This window comes from Notechis scutatus, chromosome 1 (genome assembly GCF_049901735.1).
Source record: "Notechis scutatus isolate UNSWTSFEM ecotype Mainland chromosome 1, rNotScu1.2, whole genome shotgun sequence".
Taxonomy (NCBI): domain Eukaryota; kingdom Metazoa; phylum Chordata; class Lepidosauria; order Squamata; family Elapidae; genus Notechis; species Notechis scutatus.
This window is the reverse complement of record NC_142009.1, coordinates 44,511,927-44,535,835: the sequence shown is the minus strand read 5'-3', so window position 1 is coordinate 44,535,835 and position 23,909 is coordinate 44,511,927. Positions and strand designations below refer to the sequence as shown.

At 35.8% G+C, this 23,909-nt stretch overlaps 1 protein-coding gene across 1 annotated transcript in view; it reads left to right on the top strand.

The window, feature by feature from the left end:
* The window catches only part of PRKCE (protein kinase C epsilon), a 321,247-nt gene that overhangs the window by 285,541 nt on the left and 11,797 nt on the right, over positions 1 to 23,909 (top strand). The window contains exons 14-16 of the mRNA XM_087962734.1: positions 5,469 to 5,607; positions 6,890 to 7,078; positions 11,615 to 11,761. Coding sequence (XP_087818860.1) covers positions 5,469 to 5,607; positions 6,890 to 7,078; positions 11,615 to 11,761 — 475 coding nt within the window. The remainder of the gene's footprint in view (positions 1 to 5,468; positions 5,608 to 6,889; positions 7,079 to 11,614; positions 11,762 to 23,909) is intronic.

Sequence of the window (23,909 nt, the reverse complement as noted above, 5' to 3'; positions counted from 1 at the left end):
ATGATGTCATTTAAATTTATGATATTTGCCCTCTCTCATGGACCATGATGGTTTTTAACTTGAGAAACAGGAGTGGATATGAAAACCATGTGTATTAACAGTAGTATTCCAGAGAAAATTGGTGCTCCCTACAGTTGTTTTAAGGGAAAAGTTTCTTGTGAAATTCAATAATATAGGTAGTCCTTGACTTACAACCATTCCCATGTAAAAAATCAAGCAAAGAATTTATCAGAAGGAATTGATGCAGTTCTGTCTGAGTGACACACTCATTCAATCATTTCCCCCCAAATACTTCTGTATGAAAAACATTTTTATAAAGTAGAGATCTATTAGATAGAAAAACAAGCAGTCTTATGGGTAACGCTAAAAACTCATTTAGTATAACGTGCCTTTGAAAACACAGATTTCATTTTTTTTAAAGTATGCACATAGACAAAGCAAAGGAGCCTGAACTTTACTACTGGATATTAAAAGCTTCATCCCAGTAGTACTTATGTCAACAGTTCATTATGGTACAACATATTTGATACGTTGTTCTATAAATAATATAAATAACAGTTCTTACATAACAGTCAGTTCTATTTACCCATGGAAAGACTTTTCATTGCAAAAATCTCTTTAAGTCTCTCCTTCAATAGCAAAAATTTGTTGGGGGAGGAAATACTATTGAACTAACTGTTTCTTCCTTTTGAGGATACTCTGGAGAGCACAGCTGAGAGAGTTTTTTTTCCCCCTTTTTAGCCTGGGATAGTATGGTGGGAACAAAATAATTTTGGTAACTTAATCCATCACTACTTTGTGAGTTTTGGGTTTTTACCAACATGAACAGTGGACCAAAGAAAAGGAAAGAATAATAACGTAATTAGGGTAATCCTTGATTTTCGACCAGAACTGAGCCCAACGTTGGTGGTGGTGAGACATTTGTTAAGTGAGTTATATCCCCATTTTACAACCTTTCTTCCCACAGTTGTTAAGTGAATCACTGCAGTTGATCAGTTAGTAACCCAGTTGTTAAATGAATCGGGCTACCCCATTGACTAGGCTTGTCGGAAGGTTGTAAAAACGTGATCGCATCACCCTGGAACACTGCAATGGTCATAAGTATGAACCACTTGTCAAGCATCTGAATTTTGATCATATGATCACGGGATGTTGCAAAGGTTGTAACTGTGAAAAACTTTTTTGTGACTTTGGTCACTAAATGAACTGTTGTAAGTCGAGGACTACCTGTAGTGTTTCACTATAACAAGATTTTTGGTTTCTTACTGTTTTCCTAGGTGAATGGAGCACTTGGGCAAAAAGTATCTATTGCATGCAAAAAAAAAAAAAAAAGATATCTTAAATACCTTCTGTTTTGAATTTTCAGATTGACATCCATATGTAGTCTTATTTAAGAATTGGCATTCTTTATTAGAAATGTTTTAAAGTTTTACAATACAAAAGTTAAATTCGTTTGACAAAAGGAAATCTAGAATGCTTTCACATCTCCATATGAAGTAAAGGGTATTTTCAAAGTCAAGATCCATCCAATGCAGCTTGTGTTTTAGTCAAGATTCTCCCTTAACTTCAAAGTGATTCACTTTCTTATATATTTATTTCTCTGTCTGCCTGTCTGTCTATTTCTGTCTGATTTCTTTACCTTTCTTCTGAAGAACCCTGATGAGAACCCTGATTTATCAAGGAACCTCTTAAGAGTGTTAGGAGCTTATCTTGATAACTGATCATTAATCAAGATGAATCCCCATTCATTTCAGTCTTGATTTGCATCCAATTATATGAAGGAGACAGCTTTAGTCACCTAGATGGATCTGTGGTGGGAACTAGACAAGGAGAATGTAATTCTGTTAGTTTGGCTGGATTTCTTAGTGCTTAACCAATCATATTCTACTAGTTCAGCCTTCTGAAAAGAAACTGAATAATATTTTGCTGCAATTCCCCAAAGGCAGTTTTAGAAGGTCATGTTGAATAGATTATATTTGACACATTGACCACTTCTATATAGTATCCCACAAGGTGCTAGTATGCTTCCATGTAACAGAATATCAGTATGAAACTTGGGAAAGTTTGTACGGCCTGTTTTCAGTATTTTTTCATTAAAAATTGAGATAAAATCAGCCTAGTTCAAAATTCCTGGACACTCTAGTTTATGTAAGGCCACCTCCACTAACTTGATGTTTTTGAAATGTGCTGGGTTTCAATTGCTGTCATCTCCAGCCACAGTGACCTTTGATATCCTCCTAGAGCAAGGGTCTTCAAACTTGGCAAGTTTAAGACTTGTGGACTTCAACTCCCAGAATTCCTGAGCTAACATGACTGGGGGAGGAATTCTGGGAGTTGAAGTCCACAAGTCTTAAAGCTGTCAAGTTTGAAGACCCGTGTCCTAAAGAGTGACTAACTAGAAAATATGACCTGAGATAAATTTGCTTATGAAACCCAGTTAGTCCGTATGGTTGTTGTTGTTTTTTCATCACTTGTATTTATTTTATTTACAAGATACATTCAATTGACATTTATCTGAGAATACCTGAATAAGCACTGAACCAGCAATGGTATGTCTGATAAGTTGAATTAAATTTTACAACTGGGTTGAATGTAAACTCAGCAATAATGTCTATAAAAAAATATAGTCTCTGAAGACCTGTCTAATCTTACTTTTTAAGCATTCAATCTTCGAACTTGATCAGACTGTAGTTTAAAAATCTCATACCATTATTCCATAGCGTTTGTCATTTTTCAAATAAAAGATAAGCTGTTTCACTGCAAAGGATTATGGGTTTTTTGTTTTTCTGGCACAGAAGAAAATTAACTTACACCTCACTGCCTCAACTCAACTCATTTCTTTTATTTTATTTGCTTTGTAATTACAGCAAGACAGCTTATGGTCAGATACCTTTTTAGCTAATAAAATGGCAAAATGCCTTTTAAAGATAAAGTTATCATTGGATAAATTCATCTTATCCTTATTTAAACCCACTAAAGTTTCAATGGAGAAATAGACTACCAAAAGCATATCAAATAATATATTCTATAAAAGACAGAAAGAAGAAATAAAAACATTATGGCACCTACATAGAAGTTACCCCAACCACTTCAAGCGAATGATAAACTATTGTTTATTATCATTTGAAATTGTTCAGTGAACAGAATTTTGTGTTGCTTATTTAAGCCTGTCTCTTTTGAGTTCCAAGTTCCCAATGTTTGAAAAAGTTTTTACTTTCTTTTAAGCTACCAGCTTTATGTGCTTTTGTGGATACAGATTTAAAGACTGGTATTTGTCAACAATATACAGCACCAGATTCAGGGAAATAATATACCAGTGAAATGTGATAAAATTGAAACATTTTGGACAAGGTGTTTTTGACAGATGAAACAAAATTTGAACTGTTTGATCACAACTACACAAGATGACATTCAGAGAGAAAAAGGTGAAATTTTAAAAAAAGAGTGCCTTGCTAATTGTGAAACATGAAGATGGTTCTGTTGTATTTTGGGGTTTCCTGGCAGCTAGTGGCAGAGAAAATATTGTGTGAAGGGAAGGAAAGAATATCAGTTTATCCTTGAAGTTAATGTCCTAATCCAGTGAAGAAATTAAAATTGAAAACTATTTCAACCTTACAATAGTTGCAGGAAAAGAAAAAAAATATGCTTTGGAATGGCCTTCACAGCCATTTGAATGTCACTGAGACCTCAAAAATGCAGTGGATGCAAAGAGATCTAAGAATATTTCTGAGCTAGAAGAATTCTGCAAGGAAGGTTTGGGGAGTGGGACAATGGGACAATGATAAGCAAGGATAGAAAAATTCTTTTTTTAAAAAGTTTTATTGTTTTTAAGACAAACAAACAAACACAACATAAAAACATCAAACCATCTTCCATATATGTGCATACAGTGTGTCGATTGGTTTACAAATTGTTTTGTGCTTCCACTTTGTAATCTTCAATTACAATTACATTGTATATGTTCTCATATTGTCAATCAAATATTCCTAAATACATTAATATCATTGTTAATCAATCATTTGACTATACTATTATTCATTCATGTTTTACAAGATAATCCATATTTTACTTAATTTGTTTTATGACAGTTCATATTATCATCTCAAATCTATCCTATAATCATTTTGTAGATATAATAAAAATACATCTTTATATATTCATTATGTTCTAAAAATTTGCATATTTCATTACCATGTTTTATTGTCTAACCATTGATAGAAAAGATCCCAAATTTTATAAAATTGTTTATCTTCTTGTTCTCTGATTTCAAATGTCAATCTACTCATTTCAGCACATTCCAATATTTTCTTAATAGCTTCCTCCTGTGTTGGTATTTTCTCATTTTTCCAGTTTTTAGCAAATACAATCCTAGCTACTGTTAATACATTTACAATCAAATATTTCAATTCTTTACTATATATTTCAGGTAAAATTCCCAATAAAAATATCTCTGGTTTCAAGTCTATATGCTTTTTTGTCATTTTTTCCACCCATGTGTAGATTTTAGTCCAATATTTTTTGGCATCCGCACAAGTCCACCACATATGGTAATATGAGCCAGGTACCTGATGACATTTCCAACATTTTTCAGATTTGTTCTTGAACATTCTTGCTATTCTTGTTGGGGGGAAATGCCACCTGTAAAACATCTTATACAAATTTTCTTTATATGCTGTTGACATTGTCATTTTATAATTTGAGACCACAATTTTTGCCATATCTCTAGATCAATTCCATAACCAAAATTCTTCCCCCAAGCAATCATTGTTTCTTTGACTTGTTCTTAGGATAGAAAAATTCTTATTGTGCTACAGGAAATGTTTAGAGGTTTTACAACATACTGAAAGGATATTCATAATTTGGTATCTGTCATATTCATGATTTTATTTAAATTATGTAAAGAACTGTAAATAAATAGAAAGTTTACATTCAAATTTACAGAAATCTATTTACCTTTATACTGTGTAAAAACTGCGTTAGCATCTGTTTTCTTAGGGTCTCCTTGAAATGCACAATTTGATAAAGATGTGCTATATTTTTTGCAATTAATAGAATATCTGGGTGTTCCTTTTGAGCAGATTTCATGAAGCTTTTAGCTCATAAAATTCTGACTTCAAAGTGTTAAAAAAAACGCTCAATTTTTAAAATGAAATTAGATGTATCAAACACAACCCTGATGCAGCCGTTTGAGTTTGACACCCCTGGTATAGATGATCATATCAAATATGTATGTGACATCTGCAATAGTGATAAATGCACTTTGCTTGTAGAAAAGATGAAAAAAATCACACTTTTCTTTGGGAGGATCTTAAAATACTATGAAGTAAGATATAGTTTGAGAGTACTCCACATTCTCTATTTAAAACTTGTATTATATTAGAATATGGCAAAGGTTTCTCTTCACAGTGGATACATTAATTCCTCCCTTTATTTATTGCTAAGAGCTTCCTGATTGTTTCTTATTCAAGGGACCTGAAACTGGACAACATTCTTTTGGATGCAGAAGGCCATTGCAAACTAGCTGACTTTGGAATGTGCAAGGAAGGAATTTTGAATGGAGTAACAACTACTACCTTTTGTGGAACACCTGATTACATAGCTCCAGAGGTATAATAGTATGCATTGAAGTGTATAGAACTCTATTTTATGATGCTAGTTTAATTATCCCTCCATGAAAAACTGAAACTGATTTTTTTTCTATGTAATCCTATTTGGGATTGAATATGATGATGACTGTAGTACATCACAATAGGAACTTGGTTAAACAAAAAAAGAGGATTAATGGGTACTTCCCATACAAATTTTCCAGTACCATTCAGAAAGCAATTCCATCTTGTGAAACACATAAAACACAGGAGAAACTCTGTCGGAGCAGAATGAAGGCCTATCTCTTCTAGTGTTTTTTCATATTACAGCCAACAACAGTAAAGTTTACAACCATGATAGGAGTTTGATAGCAGACTTCTGCCTCTAAAGACAGGAATAACCCATAAGGATCACTGACTTTTCAATCTTTTTTTTTTCACATGAACTTGCTAGCTTCCTTTGGAGTAGAATTAGGTGATGTCCATCATCAGATTTAATCATATCATCTGATTGGCAATTCTGTAAGTTAACAGTTTCCTAAGTGAAGAACTGCTTTTTCTTTTCTTGTGTAAATCTACTTTCATGTAGCTTCATTGATATACAACTAGGTTTAGTGTATTATGAGTATACTGGGTGGGTAGAATAACATTCTCACTGATAAACAATGGGCAGACATTGTGTCACACTGAAACTTTTTCAAAGAATTTACAGGTTTTAATTTAAGGTCCAAGTGAGTTTCATTAAAACTGGCTTTAAAAAATAATTTCATAAAATCATGGAAAAACAGAGTTGGAAAGGACCTTGGAGGTCTTTTAGCCAATCCCCTAGTTGAGCAGGACCCTATACCATTCCAAGAAAATGGTTGTTCAATCTTTTCTTCTATCACCTCCAGTGATGGAACACCCACGACTTCTGGTTGCAAGTGGGTCCAATGATTAGTTGTTCTGATTGTCAGGAAATGTCTTAATTCTAGGTAAGATCTCCCTTTAATATATTCCACCTGTTATTTCTTAACCTGCCATCAGGTGTTTTGGAGAATAGATTGACCCCCCCTTCTCTTCTGACAGCCCCTCAAGTATTGGAAGACAACTATCATGTCACCCCTGGTTCTTCTCTTCACTAGACTAGGCATACCTAGTTCCCACAACCGTTCTTCATATAGTTTGGCCTCCAGACCTCGAATCATCTTTGTTGCTCTTCTCTGCATTCTGTTTTCTTCAAATAGCAGGCAATATGACTTGTCCACATTGTGCATTTTTATCCATTGATTTCTCTCTTTCTTTTTCTTGATTTCTCCTAACAGATTCTCCAGGAATTAGAATATGGTCCTTCCGTGGACTGGTGGGCCCTGGGGGTTCTCATGTATGAGATGATGGCTGGACAACCTCCCTTTGAAGCTGATAATGAAGATGACCTCTTTGAGTCTATCCTACATGATGATGTGCTATATCCAGTATGGCTTAGCAAAGAAGCTGTCAGCATTTTGAAATCTGTAAGATTATCTATTTTTCTTTTTAAATTTTAGTTTTTCCTAGAACATTTGAGGAACAGCCACCCCTGGGAGTTCAAGTATAGTTCAGAGAGCCATTGTCCGTATACAAGGGTCTGGGATGAATTAAACTTCTTGTGGGAAAGAGACAAAATGTTTGTGTTCTTTGTATCTGTATATCTGTATACATGCCTGTACTTGAGAGAATCATGTTTCAGGAAGAACCAAAAACACAAGCAAACTGGAGTGCCTCATAAAGCTGAATACTCAGATTATATGTTTGGCTAAAATGAAGACAGAATTATGCAACTGTGGATGCAAGTCCCACACAGATGGGCCCCAATCCAAAAGATATTTAACAAAATGACATGCTGATCCGTCATCATGCTGACTTAAAAGTCAGCTACTTTTTCTGGCAGATGATCCTGTGTTTCTTACCACCACTGCTTCTGGGCAAATGTCAATTAGAATTTATTGATTAGCATTCAAAGAATGTTCTTGATCTTGAAGATTTTTTTTTGAAAAAGGTGGCAAAATAAGGATGAAGATAGTTTCAGTACATTTCATATCTTTATTTTAAGATGAGTGGGTTCTACAAGGGATTTACGTTTAATGGATGAGTTCCTAACCAAAAGTTAATTCCCAGTTAATTCCCTGGAACAGGTAACACTGCACTTTGCTCAAAATAAAATATTGTAACATCCATAAAATATACATTTAATTGTCCTCATGCTGTTCCTTACACTGACAAAACAACTCTGCCTGTTGTTTTGGCAGTGGAAAAGAACACTGCCAAAGGGTGGAAGATTAGCAAGCTAGTGAGAACTGTTTAGTAAAAATAAATTATGAGGGCAAATCTCTCCAAAGTACTGTAGCTAAAAAAAGGCTGTATGTGGAATGGGAACTCAGTCCAGGGATGGGAATATAACCACATCAGTTTTCTGAGAGTTTGGACTTTGAACATTTATATCCTGATAGTCCACATCCACATGTTTTATTGGTTTTTTAAAAATAAAAAACAGTTTTGAATATGTAGTCAGTTGTACTGGAAAATCTAAAACCTTGCTGCAAACCTAATGTTTCTATCTGAACATAAAGCCAGGAAAGTTCCTATTTAGAATCCAGCAAAAGTCAGACAATCCATTCATTATCATAGAGATATTTTGTGCAACGGTTTCGCTAGTAAATACCAGTAAAATTATGCCCATGGTATAGAGTACAATCAGCCAAGAGAATCTTGGAGGAACTTATTGGGAGGTGAAGAATATGTGGAATAGAATTTGAAATAGCCTTTGTTTCCTTAATTGCATGATAGCTAAGATCACCCCTCATAGTTAGTTACTTAAATTTTGAAATAAGCCCTTCACAGTGAAGTTCACTGACACATCGAGGAGAAAGAAATGAGCATGCTAATTTCATCCACTTCATTTTGTCCTCTATATGCAGATAGTGAATTCCTAGAAGGTTGAACCTCTGCTAACTATAGAAGGTTTCTAGGAAAGGGAAGACTCTGGGGAATTGGGATCCTCAATGGTATGGAGATCTATTGATAGGGGAAGGTCTCCTCTGTAGACATTTATGGAAGTGAGAAGAAGGCTCATCCATAAAGTCATTTAAGCACATATTGATTGTTACCGCATTTCTTACTCGGAAGAGAAATAATGTGAGGGCTTTTCCCACCCACCATGCAAACAGCATCTTATGACAACAGAAAGAAAACTTCTCTGGGGTGAGCTTTAGCCTTAGATTAATGTTTGAAACCTGGGCTGTTCATCTTGTTCTTTAGCAATATGAATTAACCGAAGAGCAGGAAAAACAGAGGAAATGGAGGGGCGTCTATGTACTTGACTGCCGAATATTAACAAGGGATTAGCTTTGGAACACTTTGTTTCCTTACATTGTACTGTTAGATGAGGGCTTTGTTCTTCGGGCACTTTAAATTGGAATCCTGTTAAGATTTTTAAAAGTACTTTGAGTAGCTTTGGCAGAATGATTTTTGGTTTCTACTCAATTTTATTTATTTTATTGCACTATTATGTGGCAATTTATTTACAGTTTCCAAACAAAAAATATCCAGACTCGGAAACTGAAGATATTTTGAAACTTGGGGAGGGTGGCAGGAACAACAGTGGAAAATCTGGGATTTAATTTCTCTGAACTGATCTTCAGTGCTGGATGATGGAGAGCATATTAATTTCTGAGGTTTTGTGAAAGATACCACTCTGAATTTTTAGAATGTTTACACATCTTATGACTTTGTGGCATTCAAAAACCCTTTTACTTTTTAAAAACTTAATATTAGTTCTCTTGAAAATAAGACAAAATGAGGAGTAAAGGAGCCAAGGCTTGGCAGTGGGAAATATACTTTGCATTCCAAAAAAAACGTAGGCTCAGTTGTCGTCCTCTCTGATTAAAGGAAATCTGAAATACAGGTTTTATGAGAGGTCTTGGCAAGTGAGATGCATAAGCTGCCCTATCACCTTTCTTGCAGCATTCAGAGACCACTAAGATTGTACCAATGAAATTTGCTGGCAAACAACCAAACATTCATGTAATTTCCCATCAGTTATTGGTAGGAATTTTTATTTTTATTTTTTTTAGTTAAGAGCATTAAAGCCTGGATTGGTTTAACTCATCAAGAGAGTAGGAGGGGAACAAAAAGCCTTTCAGAAATGGGAAGAAAGACTGGGAATTTTATCCAGCAATATTATTGCACCAATAATCTTAGCTCATCTCTTCTGTTAAAAAAAGTTCAGTCCTCTCCCAAAAAGCGTCCACATCAGTTCATATACTTGTGGTGTATATAATGAGTTTGGCAATCATTGTAATAATGAAAAAAAATATTTTGAGATTTTTGCTCTTATCACTGAATACTTTAAATAAGACATGGATCTTCCTAGATCCCTCAACAATATGCTCTATATTATTTGTAGTTGCTTTCCAGATTTTGTCTGGAATATTTTTCATATTCATACAAAAGTATGAAAAACAACTATCTGATGTGATGAATAGCAGAGAGGTGCTGCTCTTGTGCAGGGGCTGTTTAGATGTAACATCATTTTCTTGAAGATATTTTTAATGTAAATAATTATTTGCCAGATCTCATGGAAACAGACAAGGATTTCAATTACCTCTTTAATATACGGTATAGTTAGTGGATGGATCTGTTTGACATTTTAATGTTTAAAAGGCACAATTCACTAAGAATAAAATTCTTTGATTAGGTATTTCTTCCATGCTCCAGCACTTTATATTCCCAAGTCACATTTGAATAAGAAGTGCTAGATGTAAGCATAGCATATTCTATCAGCCATATCACACGTTAAAAAAATAATAATTTCAGTGTCCTGGCTGTTCCATGTTTTTTTTTTTATTGCTCTATTTCAAGGGGATGATGAATGTTAACCAAGCTTGTAGTTAAGGTTCATTTCTCTAAGCCAGGGTGTCAAACTCATGTTGTCACAGTGACATCACGTGACATATCAGGACTTTCCCCCCTTTGCTAAACCAGGAATGGGCGTGGCCAATGCATGATGCATCTGGCTCGCAGGCCAGGAATTTGACAGCCCTTCTCTAAGGATTCTCCTGTTCAATCCTGCTTCCCTTCTGTTGATGTTACTAAAATAGCAGCTTTTTCATTTCAATCCTGTTAGGGCCAAACACATTTTGTGCTGATTAAAATGTATTTGTGTTAATTGAAAAATAGCCTGGTTTTTTTTCCCTTTACAACACCTGTTAATGTTTTTTGGTTCTACTGTGGTTTCTGTTTTTGAGTCTTTGTATCTATCTTCTTGAACCAACAATTTCATCTATACTATTTGTTATACCCAGATGTACTGTATTTCTGCCCCAGTTTTAAATGACATAGTATACTCTTTTGTGGGTAGCTCAGCTTGGATTTCACCATCTCACCATCTCGATTAAAAGAAAATACAAGAGGTTGCTTTGTTTCAGATGGTCATCTTCTACCTTTCTCTATTCCTTCGCTATCGATCTGTCAATTGTTTACATTCTCAGTGATCAAACAATATGCTCTCCATGTACCCATTAATAAAGAGTAGTAAAATGGTGACATTCAGTTTTGGAATATTTAGTGAATCTGTCAATTCTTGTCTATGAAAATTGCACAGCATTTGGATCATAGTCTAGATTATTATATTAGCCAAATGTACTCTTTTTTCTGACTCATTCGTATATTAAAATTTTACCCCTTGTATATAAATTTGAATGCAATAAAAAGCACAGTAAAACATAACATTGATTTAAGTACATATTAACCTGATTTAAGAGTTGCTGTGGTTTATTACTGTATAATGTTTCGAAATGGTCTACCTCAGATCAATAAAGACAACTGCAGTTACCATAGAATAATAACAGAAAGTTCAAAACTCTACTGAGTTAGGAAAGGCGTAAGAAAGACTAATGCAAATATAATATTTTGCAAGATGTTTCTGCTTTTCCCAGAGTTTGTCTTGCTGTATCTTGCCACTTTATACAATTTTTCCAGTAACTGAAATTGGTTATTTGTTTTCCATGCAGTTCATGACAAAAAACCCAAACAAACGCCTGGGCTGTGTGGCATCTCAGAACGGTGAAGATGCCATTAAACAGCATCCATTCTTCAAAGAAATTGACTGGGTTCTTCTAGAACAAAGGAAAATTAAGCCACCCTTCAAACCTCGGATTGTAAGTATTGAGTTGGGCAAGAGAACTTGCATAACATACTATAAAAACTGTCTGATTACCTTTATGATAGTAAGGTTGCAGAAGTGCAATAGAACTGTTAACATGGTCAAATTTTTGCCATACCAAGGAAAGTGGATTAATTGTTTTTCTTAGAACTATGTGTCATACTTGTTAATGAAACACTGAATGTGGAAATGATCAAGAACTTATGCTATCCTTTTTTTGAAAGTAAATCATTGTCATCATCATCTGATAACCTTTATATCTAAAACCATTAATTTTGTGTTATGGAATAAGTTACCATGTTTTCATGCTGCCACTTATTGTCACTGAAAACACAGCTAAGATAATCATGCTTCACATATTAATCTAAATATGTGAAGGTACCCTCAGTATCCAAAACTCATATTGGAATAGGTATTCTTTCATGTAATATATTAATATCTGCATCAATTGGGAATCATATTTATGACTGTCATATATTGTTTTGCTTAGATGCTAGATGTTTCACTCTTGTTTCGGATTGACTGAGATGGTTGACTAACACTGCTAGTAACTCTGAATTCTTTTTGTTGTATGTTGTTTATTTTTATTGTTATAATTGGGTTTTTATTTTTTGTAAGCCACCCAGAGTCGCTGTTTGTGAGTGGGCAGACATATATATTTTCTAAATAAATAAATTCTAATTCTATAAAAACTCAAGAAATTCAGTTTGGTGTAGTGATTAAGGCACTGGCGTAGAAACCAGGAGGCTGCGAGTTCCAGTCCTGCCTTAAGGCATGAAAGCAGACTGGGTTACTTTAGGCCAGTCACTCTCTCTCAGCCCAATTCACTCACTGCATAGAATTCGTTGTTTTGGGGAAAACAGGAGGTGGAGGAAGTATTAGTATATTCAACACCCTGAGTTATTTATAAAGCAATAAATATGGGTTGATTTTTTTTAAAAAAAATCCCCTTGCTATTTTTTCCTTAGTCCTGATTCACTGGAGACTTGGCAAATGCTATAATGAAATCCAGTTTATGGTCTCTTTTCTTATTCAAGATCCTAATATTGTTAATATATAGTGCTGAAAAAAATGTATTTTCTTTATTCAAAAGAATATATTTCCCAATGATAAAGTTCATCAGCAAATATCCAATATCATTTTCCTAAACAAGATCCCAATTTATACTGTGTCTATGTAAGATCATCAGATAAGAAGTTACTTTCATGGCTGAGTTAGCCATTCAGAATATTTCTCATAAAGAGCTCTTTTTCATAGTACTTAATGTCAATCTATGCATATCTGAAAGAGTTCTCACTGACAAATAAACAGCCATGAAATCTTGAATGATGAAAGACTAGAACATGCATATTCAAGTGGGGCCTCATTTTGGTTTCCTTGTCACAATTCTCACTCAGTTCTAGCTCTCTATTGTATGTTATTTGTATGTATATTGAACATTGACTGGGGTAGGGAGTTATTGGGTTTTGTATTGGAGTTTTATTATAAGCCACCCAGAATTACCAAGGGTGAGTGGAGTGGTCATATAAAATTTCTTAATAAATAAATAAATAAATTGAGGCTATTTCATTCTAAGCCAATCTATTCATACCATTTAAATGTGGGCATTTTTTAAGCTTTCATTTTTTTCTCCAGTGTTCACTAAAAGACTGACAAAAATTGAACATAGAGTAAAAAAAAACACCTTGCATTTCCTGGTATTGTTAACCTCTTTTCCTCTGAGCATGAAATATATCACTTGCTGGCTTTTATGTGTGCTTTATTTTATTATTTCTCCTTCACATTTTCTCATTCTTAGCCAAATTAATAATAGTCAAATATAGCACTGATTTCAGATCTGCATGAAAAGAGGGAAGAAGTGGATAAACACAGATATGTGTTGCGTTTCTGTTTATACTTTTATTGCTTCTCCAACTAATAGCTGAAATAAAGTGTAGGCATTTTTGTAGGCAATTAAATGCTTGCATTAAGTTTTTACTCTCAGCATAAACCACCAGTGTGTAGTTAGCTGGATCTTCCTCTGATCATCTCCATGACTTAGGGATACTTATCTAGGCTGAAGTCTAGATACTTGTGATGTCAAGTAGAATAATGAAGGGAAAGGGAGGTAATTCATAGCCAATGATATGTGCTCAGTGTTAAGGCTGAAATACAGGAGGGTGAATATAGATGAATCTGCATTCATTACTGGGGTATTGGAGTGCAAAATGAATTTTAAAAAACCTGTAGTAGATTTCTTTGTAAAAATACTCCTCAGCTTTTATGAAATCAAAATATTTATTCATAGAGACTGTTCAGGGATCTTTTGCTCTCATTACTGCCTTCTAATCCACTACTGCTGTTTGAGGTATGAATTGGATTATGTTAGATTATCATGCTCACTTTGTTATAGTGTAAAATCACAGAAGAATATTGCCCAGCGCACAAAGAAATTCATCTTTCTTCTACCAAATTCAACATTCCAAATTAATCTCCTGCCTGGAAATATAGCCAGAACATTATTTTTTACACTGTAAATAGGAAAACTCTACACAATTTGATTAAGGATGCCCAGCGTAGTTCGCTTTAATTTTGTGTACATTGCTTGTAAATATGTTTATTCCTAACCCCACTCCATTACTGCTTTTTCATCAAACGTCATCACACCCCAAAATGTTATGTATCTCTTTGGGTAACTTGGTTGATCAAAAAAAAAAAAAAAAGTGGAAACTGCAATTGCATGAAAAATGCTAGGAAGAATATACAGTTTAATCCTCAACTCATGACTGTAATTGAGACCAGAATTTTCATTGCAAGTCATTGCAAATTGAATCAGACATGAATTTAGAATGGTTTTTAATGATGCTCATTAAGCAAATCAGCACAGGCGTTAAGCAAATCACATGGTTCTTAAACAAATCCAGCTTTGCCAATGGGTCTTTTTTGCCATTGTAACGGTCATAACTGCGAGTACAAGTTGCAAGTCACATTTTCCAAGGCCATTATAATTTTCAATAAATGAATAGTCATAAGTTCAGGACTACCTGTATGCGTGTTTGTGTGTCCATTTATTCATATTCTTTCAGTGACAGTTTGAAGTTACAGCAGCATTGAATGAAGGGACCTACAACTGGTCCTGGAGCAACCTCTTCAGAGAACAGGGAGAAGAGCTCTTAAGATTGTTTGCTTAAATGCAAGAAAGAAGGATAAGACATGAATGAGAGGGCTGTTTGGGTTTGTCAGAAAACTTAAGAAGAGAATTTCAGTGAACTCTTTGAAATATAGATTGTTTGAAATTTGAAATAAGACCTGAGGAGAACACTACTTAATCAGACTTACTGTAAACTAATGAATATTCAGAGCACTCCTATCTGTGCCATTTGAAAGGGAAAAGCAAATTTTACTAGAATTTACTTCCAAATAATCCTGCATAGAATTCTGCCACAAAAACCATAGCTTGATTTGATCACAATCCTATAAATTTCTGATCAGAAGGAAGCCTTTTTCAGCAAAATGAAGTTCAATGTAAAGCTTCCCCAAATTACCTCAGATGCTGCCAGAAGAGAACACAACTTGGAGCCCTCCACTGGTTTTGGACTACAACGCTCAGATTTTCCAGCCAGCATCTCTTACCCCCAGTGGGGGGGTTGGAGTGCTGGATATGTTTACAGTTGTTCTTCCTGAATTGCTTCTTCACCCTGCTCCACTACAATTGCCATCACTTCCCTCATGCTGGCTTGAAATGGTGGACATGTAATCCACTTTATCAGGAAAATTACAGGCAGGGAGATTAACCTGCATTGTGTGTATGAATTATTATTTCCTCATTCTGCAAGTGATCTTGTATAAAAATATAATGTAGATCCTTCTTGCTATATCAGAATTAAAGTTTCCCTTCTTTTTTCTGACTTATTTCAAAAGAGAAAGATTTTAAATACATTTTGTTTCATAGTAACCTCTAAGATTTCCCCGTTTTTTTCAGATTATTGAGGACAGATGGTCAGGGATTTTTTTTCCCCTCTTCCAAATAGGAGACTTTGTATTTCAAGTGTTCCTAATGTGCTTCTGTAAACAACTTGACTTGGCTGGTTTTCCTCTTTGACCAAGCATTTGTGGTGTACTGGTTGAATCCTCATCACAAATAATCCAGTTCAGGATTTGTACTAATTTATGCCTTGATGCAATAATTTTAAGTGATTCATAAAAATCTTGAATGTTCTGATCATGAAGTACCTGGGAAAAAAGGCTGTGCTAAATGCTTGATGGCCAGTTTCTTCCAGCCATCTATTTTTGCAGTCCTAGGGAGACAACAAATTGTAAGAATATTAATTTCCTCGATAAACCAATGCTTCATTTCTGCTTGAGAGTCATGCACTTAAGACACTTAAGAGTCTATTCAGGACACTTAAGAGTCAGCTTCAATTGGAGCAGCTTATCAACTTTACAAAATAAACCATATCTAAGATAATATAAATACTACTATCAGCTATTGATTCTTTGGAGGTTACTAAGTGTACTTCTCAAATATTTTATTTTTAGCATTGAAAGATTGGAAAAGTTGTACTTTTCCATATGTTTAGTCTCAAACATTATTGTAGTCCATATTCTAATAACACCAATGATGTGTTAGATTTTCCCTATAACATTTATTTCCATTTAAATTAAATTTAAAGAGCCGTGGTGGTGCGGTGGTTAAAACACAGTACTAAGGTACTTCTGCTGACTGCCAGCTGACTGATATTTGGCAATTTGAATCTCACCAGGCTCAAGGTTGACTCAGCCTTCCGTCCTTCTGTCGGTAAAATGAGGACCCAGATTGTTGGAGGCAATATGCTGACTCTATAAACCGCTTAGAGAGGGCTGTAAAACACTGTGAAACAGTATATAAGTCTAAGTGCTATTGCTATTTAAATGCATTTATTCCTTTAAAAGAAAGCCCATGTTCATGCTAAGTGCAATCAGCCTAAAAACAGATGATTTCTTCTGGCAAAGGAACATGCACCATCTTTTTATATGTAAATATGCATATAAAATATGCAAAATCTCAGGCCAAATCATTGTGAGCATGCTCAGCGGCTACAAAGTGCTCACTGATTCTTGAGGGTAGAAACCCTGCATGAAAGGGAAATGGATGGTAAGAAACCAGATTGGGAGTTTGCCACAGTGAAACATTTTTCTTTTGTAACCTAATTTGAGAGATGTTTCAGGAATGGGAAGTGCTTTAGCTTGAGATATGTCAGTTGCAGAAATATCAGTGTTTGTTAGTTTTCACAATGCTGTGGCAAATGCCAAGTTGCACACTGACGGTGGCAGTAGCTGCAATTCTTAAAGAGGGACTTTCTTTCTGGAGGCAATATTTTAAAATTAAATGTGCCTATGGAAATTTGAAGAATTTTATTTTCATTTTTTTAGAATTTTTACAACTAGTGTGCCAAAATATGTGTGCATTTTAAATGGAAAGGTTTTTTTTTCTGTTCAGTTGCTTTGAAGTCATAACATTGTATATACAGTTTCTTATTGGTCCCTGTCATAAGCATGGGATTATCACTTTTCAATTTATTTGAAACAAGAAAAAATGCTTTTTTGAAAACAGTAGCTTTTAATAATGCATTATTAATAGTAATAGTCATGGGAACACCAAAATTACTGGCCAAATAAATTTATTTTTGTGTGAATATTCTCTCTTTTCAAGTTTGCTTCAGTGTGAATGTCCCTCTTTAAGGTAAGGCCTACAGTGTGGGGAAAATATCCAGGTAGGTCTCTTTTTAGGCCTAACATACAAACCTGAGGTGCTGTTTTGGTCTCATGATATATTTCCATTCAGTCATCTGATGCATGGCAATTGGCATTTAGATGAAGGGAGATGCAAAGAGGGGAGCTGTCTTGCATGCATCTGCATGAAATGTAGTTTGCTCAGATCAGTTGAGGGGTGGGGGGTGGTAGGGTTGATCAATGTTTCATTGTAAAACACTATTTCATCTTTTCCCCATTTCCCTTTTCTTTCTTTATGCACTGAAATTTCTTCTCATGATTACACCAAAAAATTCAATCAGCGTATTAAAAGACATACTAGAATTTTTAATACTGGTATGTAGGTTGTATCTTTTAATGTTTTAGTGGCTAATAAAAACAATAAATTTCAAACTCTGTGAAAGGTCAAGATTCCAGAAAATAAATCCTACGGTTCCATAGACAGACAGATAAATAGACAGGTAGACAGATGTACATAAGTTCTTCTGCAGTATGGTATTAATTCTGCTGCATTGACTGCTATTAATTTGCTAAGTCTACCTAATACAGAGAAGCCACAAAATGGGCCTATCCTTTCTTCCATGTCCCTTACAACTCATTGATGGGCATGGCTGATATGACCAGATGAGAAACTCAAGCCAAAACGTAGTGCAAAAGACTGATTCTGTTCTGAAAATATTTTTTGTTGAACTTGTTTGAAACATAGTTATGATAAATATTCTTAGATATCTAGAATACAACAATATATTTACCTTTAATAATATATCAATTAGCTACACATTTAGTATGCCTTAAGTTATATTACAGTGATACAGTAGTACTTTACAGTTCAAATCTTCCCCTAAATTTCTCATGGAAACCTCTCATACCCCTAAAAGTGGAACCATCTCATTTCCCTGCCAATTTATGATCCATAAATACAAAAAAAAAAAAGTCTTTTTCTGCCTTATGTGGATAGATAGCTCCCATCCTGTCCCACCCCTGGTCTCCACCATGAGTCCTATATTGCCCTCAAGAACATATCCAATGGACAGCCTTCTTCATTCCCTATGTGCTTAGCAAACCCTGATCTGTCAGAGATTTAAATAACACCAGGAGACCATATGGATGAGTAAGTGTTCCACACTGGAGGTTGCTACTCAAATGAAGAAGGAAAAAAAGAGCAATAAGCTCTTTCCAGGCAACTTTAATTACAAATGACATTTGTCTGCCAAGTTTGTTGGAATAGTTATTCAGTGGATAATATTTCCAGATTTTTCTTTGGACCAGACACCTCCTTAAGCAAGGATAGTGACATCCCTCCAGAAAAAAAAATCAAGAGGAAGTTTTTTTTATATAATACTTTCACTAACATTTATTTGAGGTGTAGAAAACCTAACAAACTAAACATCTATGGAGAAGTTATTGTCCCATGAAACACAGAGCATCCAGAATGGCCCTCTCCACCTATGTGTTTTAGATGCCCTTTGAAAGAATTTCTAAACCATATTTTATCATCAGATTGAATGAAAATTTGTAGGAGGGAAACAAAATAATACTCTGTTCTTTTTAATTTCATGAGGGCAGAGAAAGAGGATCACTAGAAACTGTTAGAATGAAACATACTTAAAAGGTTGTGTTTTTTTAAAATGCTATCCTTCAACTAGCTAGGTTTTAGAGTTCAAGTTTCTTCTATTTTAATGTATGTCTTTACCAGAAATTTACATAACAGCCTAGCAATATTTGCTGAAAAGATTCTGGAACCAGCCCTCTGTTCTTTGGCATGGTGCCATGCCATTTGTTTGTATTCCTGTAGTATTTATTTACAGTATTTACTTTTTATTTATTTCTTTTTCTACTACAAATATTTCTCCAGAAATCACTTTGTGGGAATCAGCAATTCCCTAAGAGGAAAAAGAAAAAAGGTTATGCGAGTGGAAATACAGAGGCATTACTGAATAATTGCGTTATAAGGATAAAATGGTTATGTTAAATGTAAGAAAAAAGGGCAGATGAATTATTGCTACAGAAGGGGAAACCCAATCCTAAAGAACTTTCTCAGAAGACACTGAATTTCATGAGTAGTTATTTCCACGTCAACATGGGTCAGTAACCTTTACTGGAATTAGCTATCATTGTTTCAAAACCTCACAAATTCAGGCATTGGAAAATTAAGTGATCTAATGGGTTTTAAAAAGTACCTTTTGTGGTGATTGTTATTTTATACAGGGAGCTGCAGGGTCTTTTCAGAGTGATATGTTGTTAATATCTGAAGCATAAGTACAGAAAAATTGTCTGTAAAAGTGAAGTCATCTAGACCTTCTAGTTCCCTTGCTTGTAATGCTTACAGTACTAAGTTTGATTGCCCCTTTGATCAGAAGTTTTTGATGATAGTGAGATCTAAATTTATATATAATTTTGATCATACAGTATAGATCTCAAGCAAGTGTTCTAAGTTTGTATGTATATACCGTATGTATGTGTGTAATCTATATGACCACCCATCTCATTCCAGTAATTGTGGGCAGTGTGCAAACAATAAAACTAACAGTTACAAACGACTCATGACACTTGACACAAACCATGAATTCCAATTTTTTTAAAAACCCACTCCAATACAGAGCTCATCTAACTTCCTGGTCCAGGTGCCTGAGTCCAGTTCTTTGAGAGGATGCTGTTCATGGACAGGCACTGCCACTGAGAAAACTCCATTCCAGCTTCCAACAAAATGATGTTGTTTGACAGAAGGGAGCTGGGTTTTGCTAAATCTAGCCAGGACCAGTGCCATGTAGATCTGAATAGATTACAATAGCACATTAAATTGCACTCAGTAGCCTACTGGAAACCAGAGCAGCTTGCAAAGCAGCAGCATTATATGTGTAGCAAGAAACTCTAAAAACTGCCTCCACTACACGACCAGTTGCAGTCCAGTCGGACGTCGATCAGGAACAAGTCCTACCGGGCCGTTGGTTTGCTGGCGCCATCTTTTTGATGAAAAGTGCTTCCGGTGAGCTTTTCGGGAGAAAGCTCACGGAAGCACTTTTCATCAAAAGATAAGCGGCACCAGCGCTTCGGTGAGCTTTTCGGTAGAAAGCCATTTCTACCGGAAAAGCTCACCGAAGCGCATGCGCCGCCATCTTTTTGATGAAAAAGTGCTTCCGGTGAGGTCACCGGAAGCACTTTTCATCAAAACAAGATGGCGGCGCCCAGCTGATGCCGGTACCGGGCCGTGGCGCCCAGCTGATGCGGTACCGGGCGCGGCATAAAAAGGTTGGGGATCACTGCACTACACGACCAGTTGCAGTTTCCATATGCTCATCACGTAGACCACATTACAATCCTCCAAGTGGGAAGTGACTGGGTTATGAGTTACCATGAACATGCCCCCCCCCAGCCCACAAATGTAAAGATCCCTTAGTTGTAGCTGTCACCTACTCTTTGAAAAGAAGCCGTGAATCCAGCAGGCTGATTCTGATTGGGGAAGGCACAATTAAAGGTGGGAAATAGTTAGAGCCAGAGGCCCTTAAAACCCACAACCACTCAGGTTTGCCAAGGTTTTGATTAAACCTATTCCCTGTCATCTAGACCCTCATGGCCTCCAGGTATTGGGAAAGGACCTCAGCAGCAGCTTGACCCAGCATAAAGATGTACAACAGTAAAAGCAGCATATTGATGATACTACGCGCCATGCAGACAAATGATACTTGCCCAGAGGCTTCAAGGAGATGTTAAATAGGAGTGGCACAAAAGTAGAGCCTTGAGTCAACAATGCACAAAGCAGTGGCCTTGGACTTGACCTCTGTCTTCCTCCAAATCAATATGTATAGCAGCTACATTTAGAAATGGGTGATGGGGAGGAGGCTCTGCATTCTTTATAAATAAAGATTTCCACTTTCCAAATTTAAGATCAACACAGAGCCCTTTTTCTCAACTTCGATAACTTTTAAGTTGCTGGCTTAGGAATTCTGAGAGTTGAAGTCTTCATAGCTTAAATTTATCAAGGTTGAGAAGCACTGATTTAGAGGGTAGGAACGAATAATACGAGAATGAAACACGAGGACATTTCATTCAAGGAATGGACATATTGGGGTGAAATTTTAAGAAGCTTTCTAGGATTTTTTTCCCTAAATGCTGGAAAAATTTAAAGATGACCAGATGCAGGTTTTTGACCAAAACTAAAATGCAAAAACTTGGTTCTAATACTGACACTGGTCCTCCTGGCTGGTTATGATGGAGTTCTTCATGGTAACTAGCATCAATAATTGCATCTTTGACCCAAAAAGCTTTGGGTTCACAAATGAGGTTGAGGACATGACTTGGTTGTTTGGATTTGGTTTGTTGCAAGCAACAGTTTATGGCTTTGCATATGAACCATTCGCTCATGAATCATTCAACAAAATATAGTTAAAACAAAAGAAATCAGCTGAGGAGCATTTTTTTCAGTCCATGAACCAGATTCAGCCTTTAAATAGCTCCCGCAGGGCAACCAAGGCTAGGCGAAAAATAAATTTGATCCAATTTAATTTACATATAATTTGATTAATATTATGCTTAATTAAAGACAGAATGATTGCTTTCACATTTTCAATTTCATTTTAACAATTACTATTTTATGGCAGCTTTTTGAGGGGGGGTGGTCTCTAAGATCTGTGGTCTCTAAATGCATTTTTCTGGTTTAATGCATCGATGGACCAAGGAACAGACTTGTGTAAGGCATTCAAAGGGAAATTATAGCTATAGTAAAAAAAAAAAGTGGAAGAATCATGCTTGAACTAACCTTACATGATTGCATCTTGTGTGTTCTCATCATCAGTTAGGAAAAACTTCTGTGTGAGAAACTAATTAAGTGAATGAATCTAATTATTTGTACATATTTTAGCTAAACACTTGTCCTTAATAATGTCAAGTCCTTGGGCATGAAGCCAAATGTCTGAAAAAGAAACTACTATACAAATACATGGAGGTGCAGCCCTTTAGGACTCCAGTATCTATGCCTAATGTTTAGACTTACAAAACATGGAAGCATGCATTATATTATATTTGAGGAAGAGAGTAGGCAGCAGGGGGGGGGAGGTGCAAAATACCCCAAAGTTGATTTTTTTTTTCATACCTCCAGGTTGGTTTCACTGGAACATTTTTCATCACCTTGTTTATGGATTGCTATTATTTTCTGTTGTTATTGTTCAGTTATGTTAATTTTGTATTGCTTGTGCACTTTTCACTACTCCGTGTAAAATTAAAAGAGGGTAAAATCAAAGAACAGGAAAAGACTGAAATACTGACAGCACAAATATATGTGAAAGAAAAAAAGGCTGTTTTATCCAATACTCTTATTCTAATGCACTGGCATTTATTTGTGGGAAGTTTTAATATCTCAGGCTTATCAACTGGTTTAGGATTACAATGTGGCATACATGACTGGGCAGTCATTCACAGTACCAGAACAAGGGCGGTGGCTGTTGCTTATCCTATTCATTATGTCATAAGCTCGAATTAGACACTTCTTCCTCATAGAATCCAGTAGGGATGGCAGAGCCGAAGGGAACTGTAATAACTGAGAATAAAGAAATATATCCTCCACTCCCTTTCACATATTATGAAATGGAAAGGCAATGAATATCATCTGCTTAAGTTCTGCTTGGCCAAGAGAAGAACCACAGCACGCTTGTCTCATAGGGGGAAGCAGAAAGAGAAATTCAAATTAATTTAGCAAAGTGAACATTACCCATCCCTTCCTCTACTTCTTCAGAGATCTGTTTGAGAGATCGGCTTCCATCACCTCCTCTTGCTATCAACTCTTCTTGCTATAGATAGAAAGTGCTTATCAGAGATTGAGTGGGGAGGGGTGTTGGAGGGCCTTACGCTTTCCCCAGAGAAGAAGAAAACCAACAATGAATTCCAAATGGCGGAAGCACTCTCAATTCTGTATTTATATATATATAGCAATAGCACTTAGATTTATATACTGTACCGCTTTACAGTGCTTTACAGCCCTCTCTAAGCGGTTTACAGAGTCAGCATATTGTCCCCAACAATCTGGGTCCTCATTTTATTCACCTCGGAAGGATTGAAGGCTGAGTCAACTTTGAGCCTGGTGGGATTCAAACTGCCAAATTGTAAGCAGCTGGCTGTCAGCAGAAGTAGCTTGCAGTACTGCACTCTCCATTGCACCACTGAGGCTCTGTTGTGACTAGGAGGTTTGAACCTGCTCTGTCAGAAGACATAGGCTCGAGTGATGAGGAAGATCTGGCATTAAGGTTTGAGCCTGCCTTGTTGAGTGACACAAATGGGAGTCAGGAGGAGGAGGAAGATAGGCATTGGGGTTTGAACCTGCTTTGCTGGAAGTTTCAGAATCCTCATCCTCTCCCAGACCTTCCTCATTAGTTACACCTGTGTTGGCAGATAATCAGGAGAACGTGCCAGAGCCCTTGGAG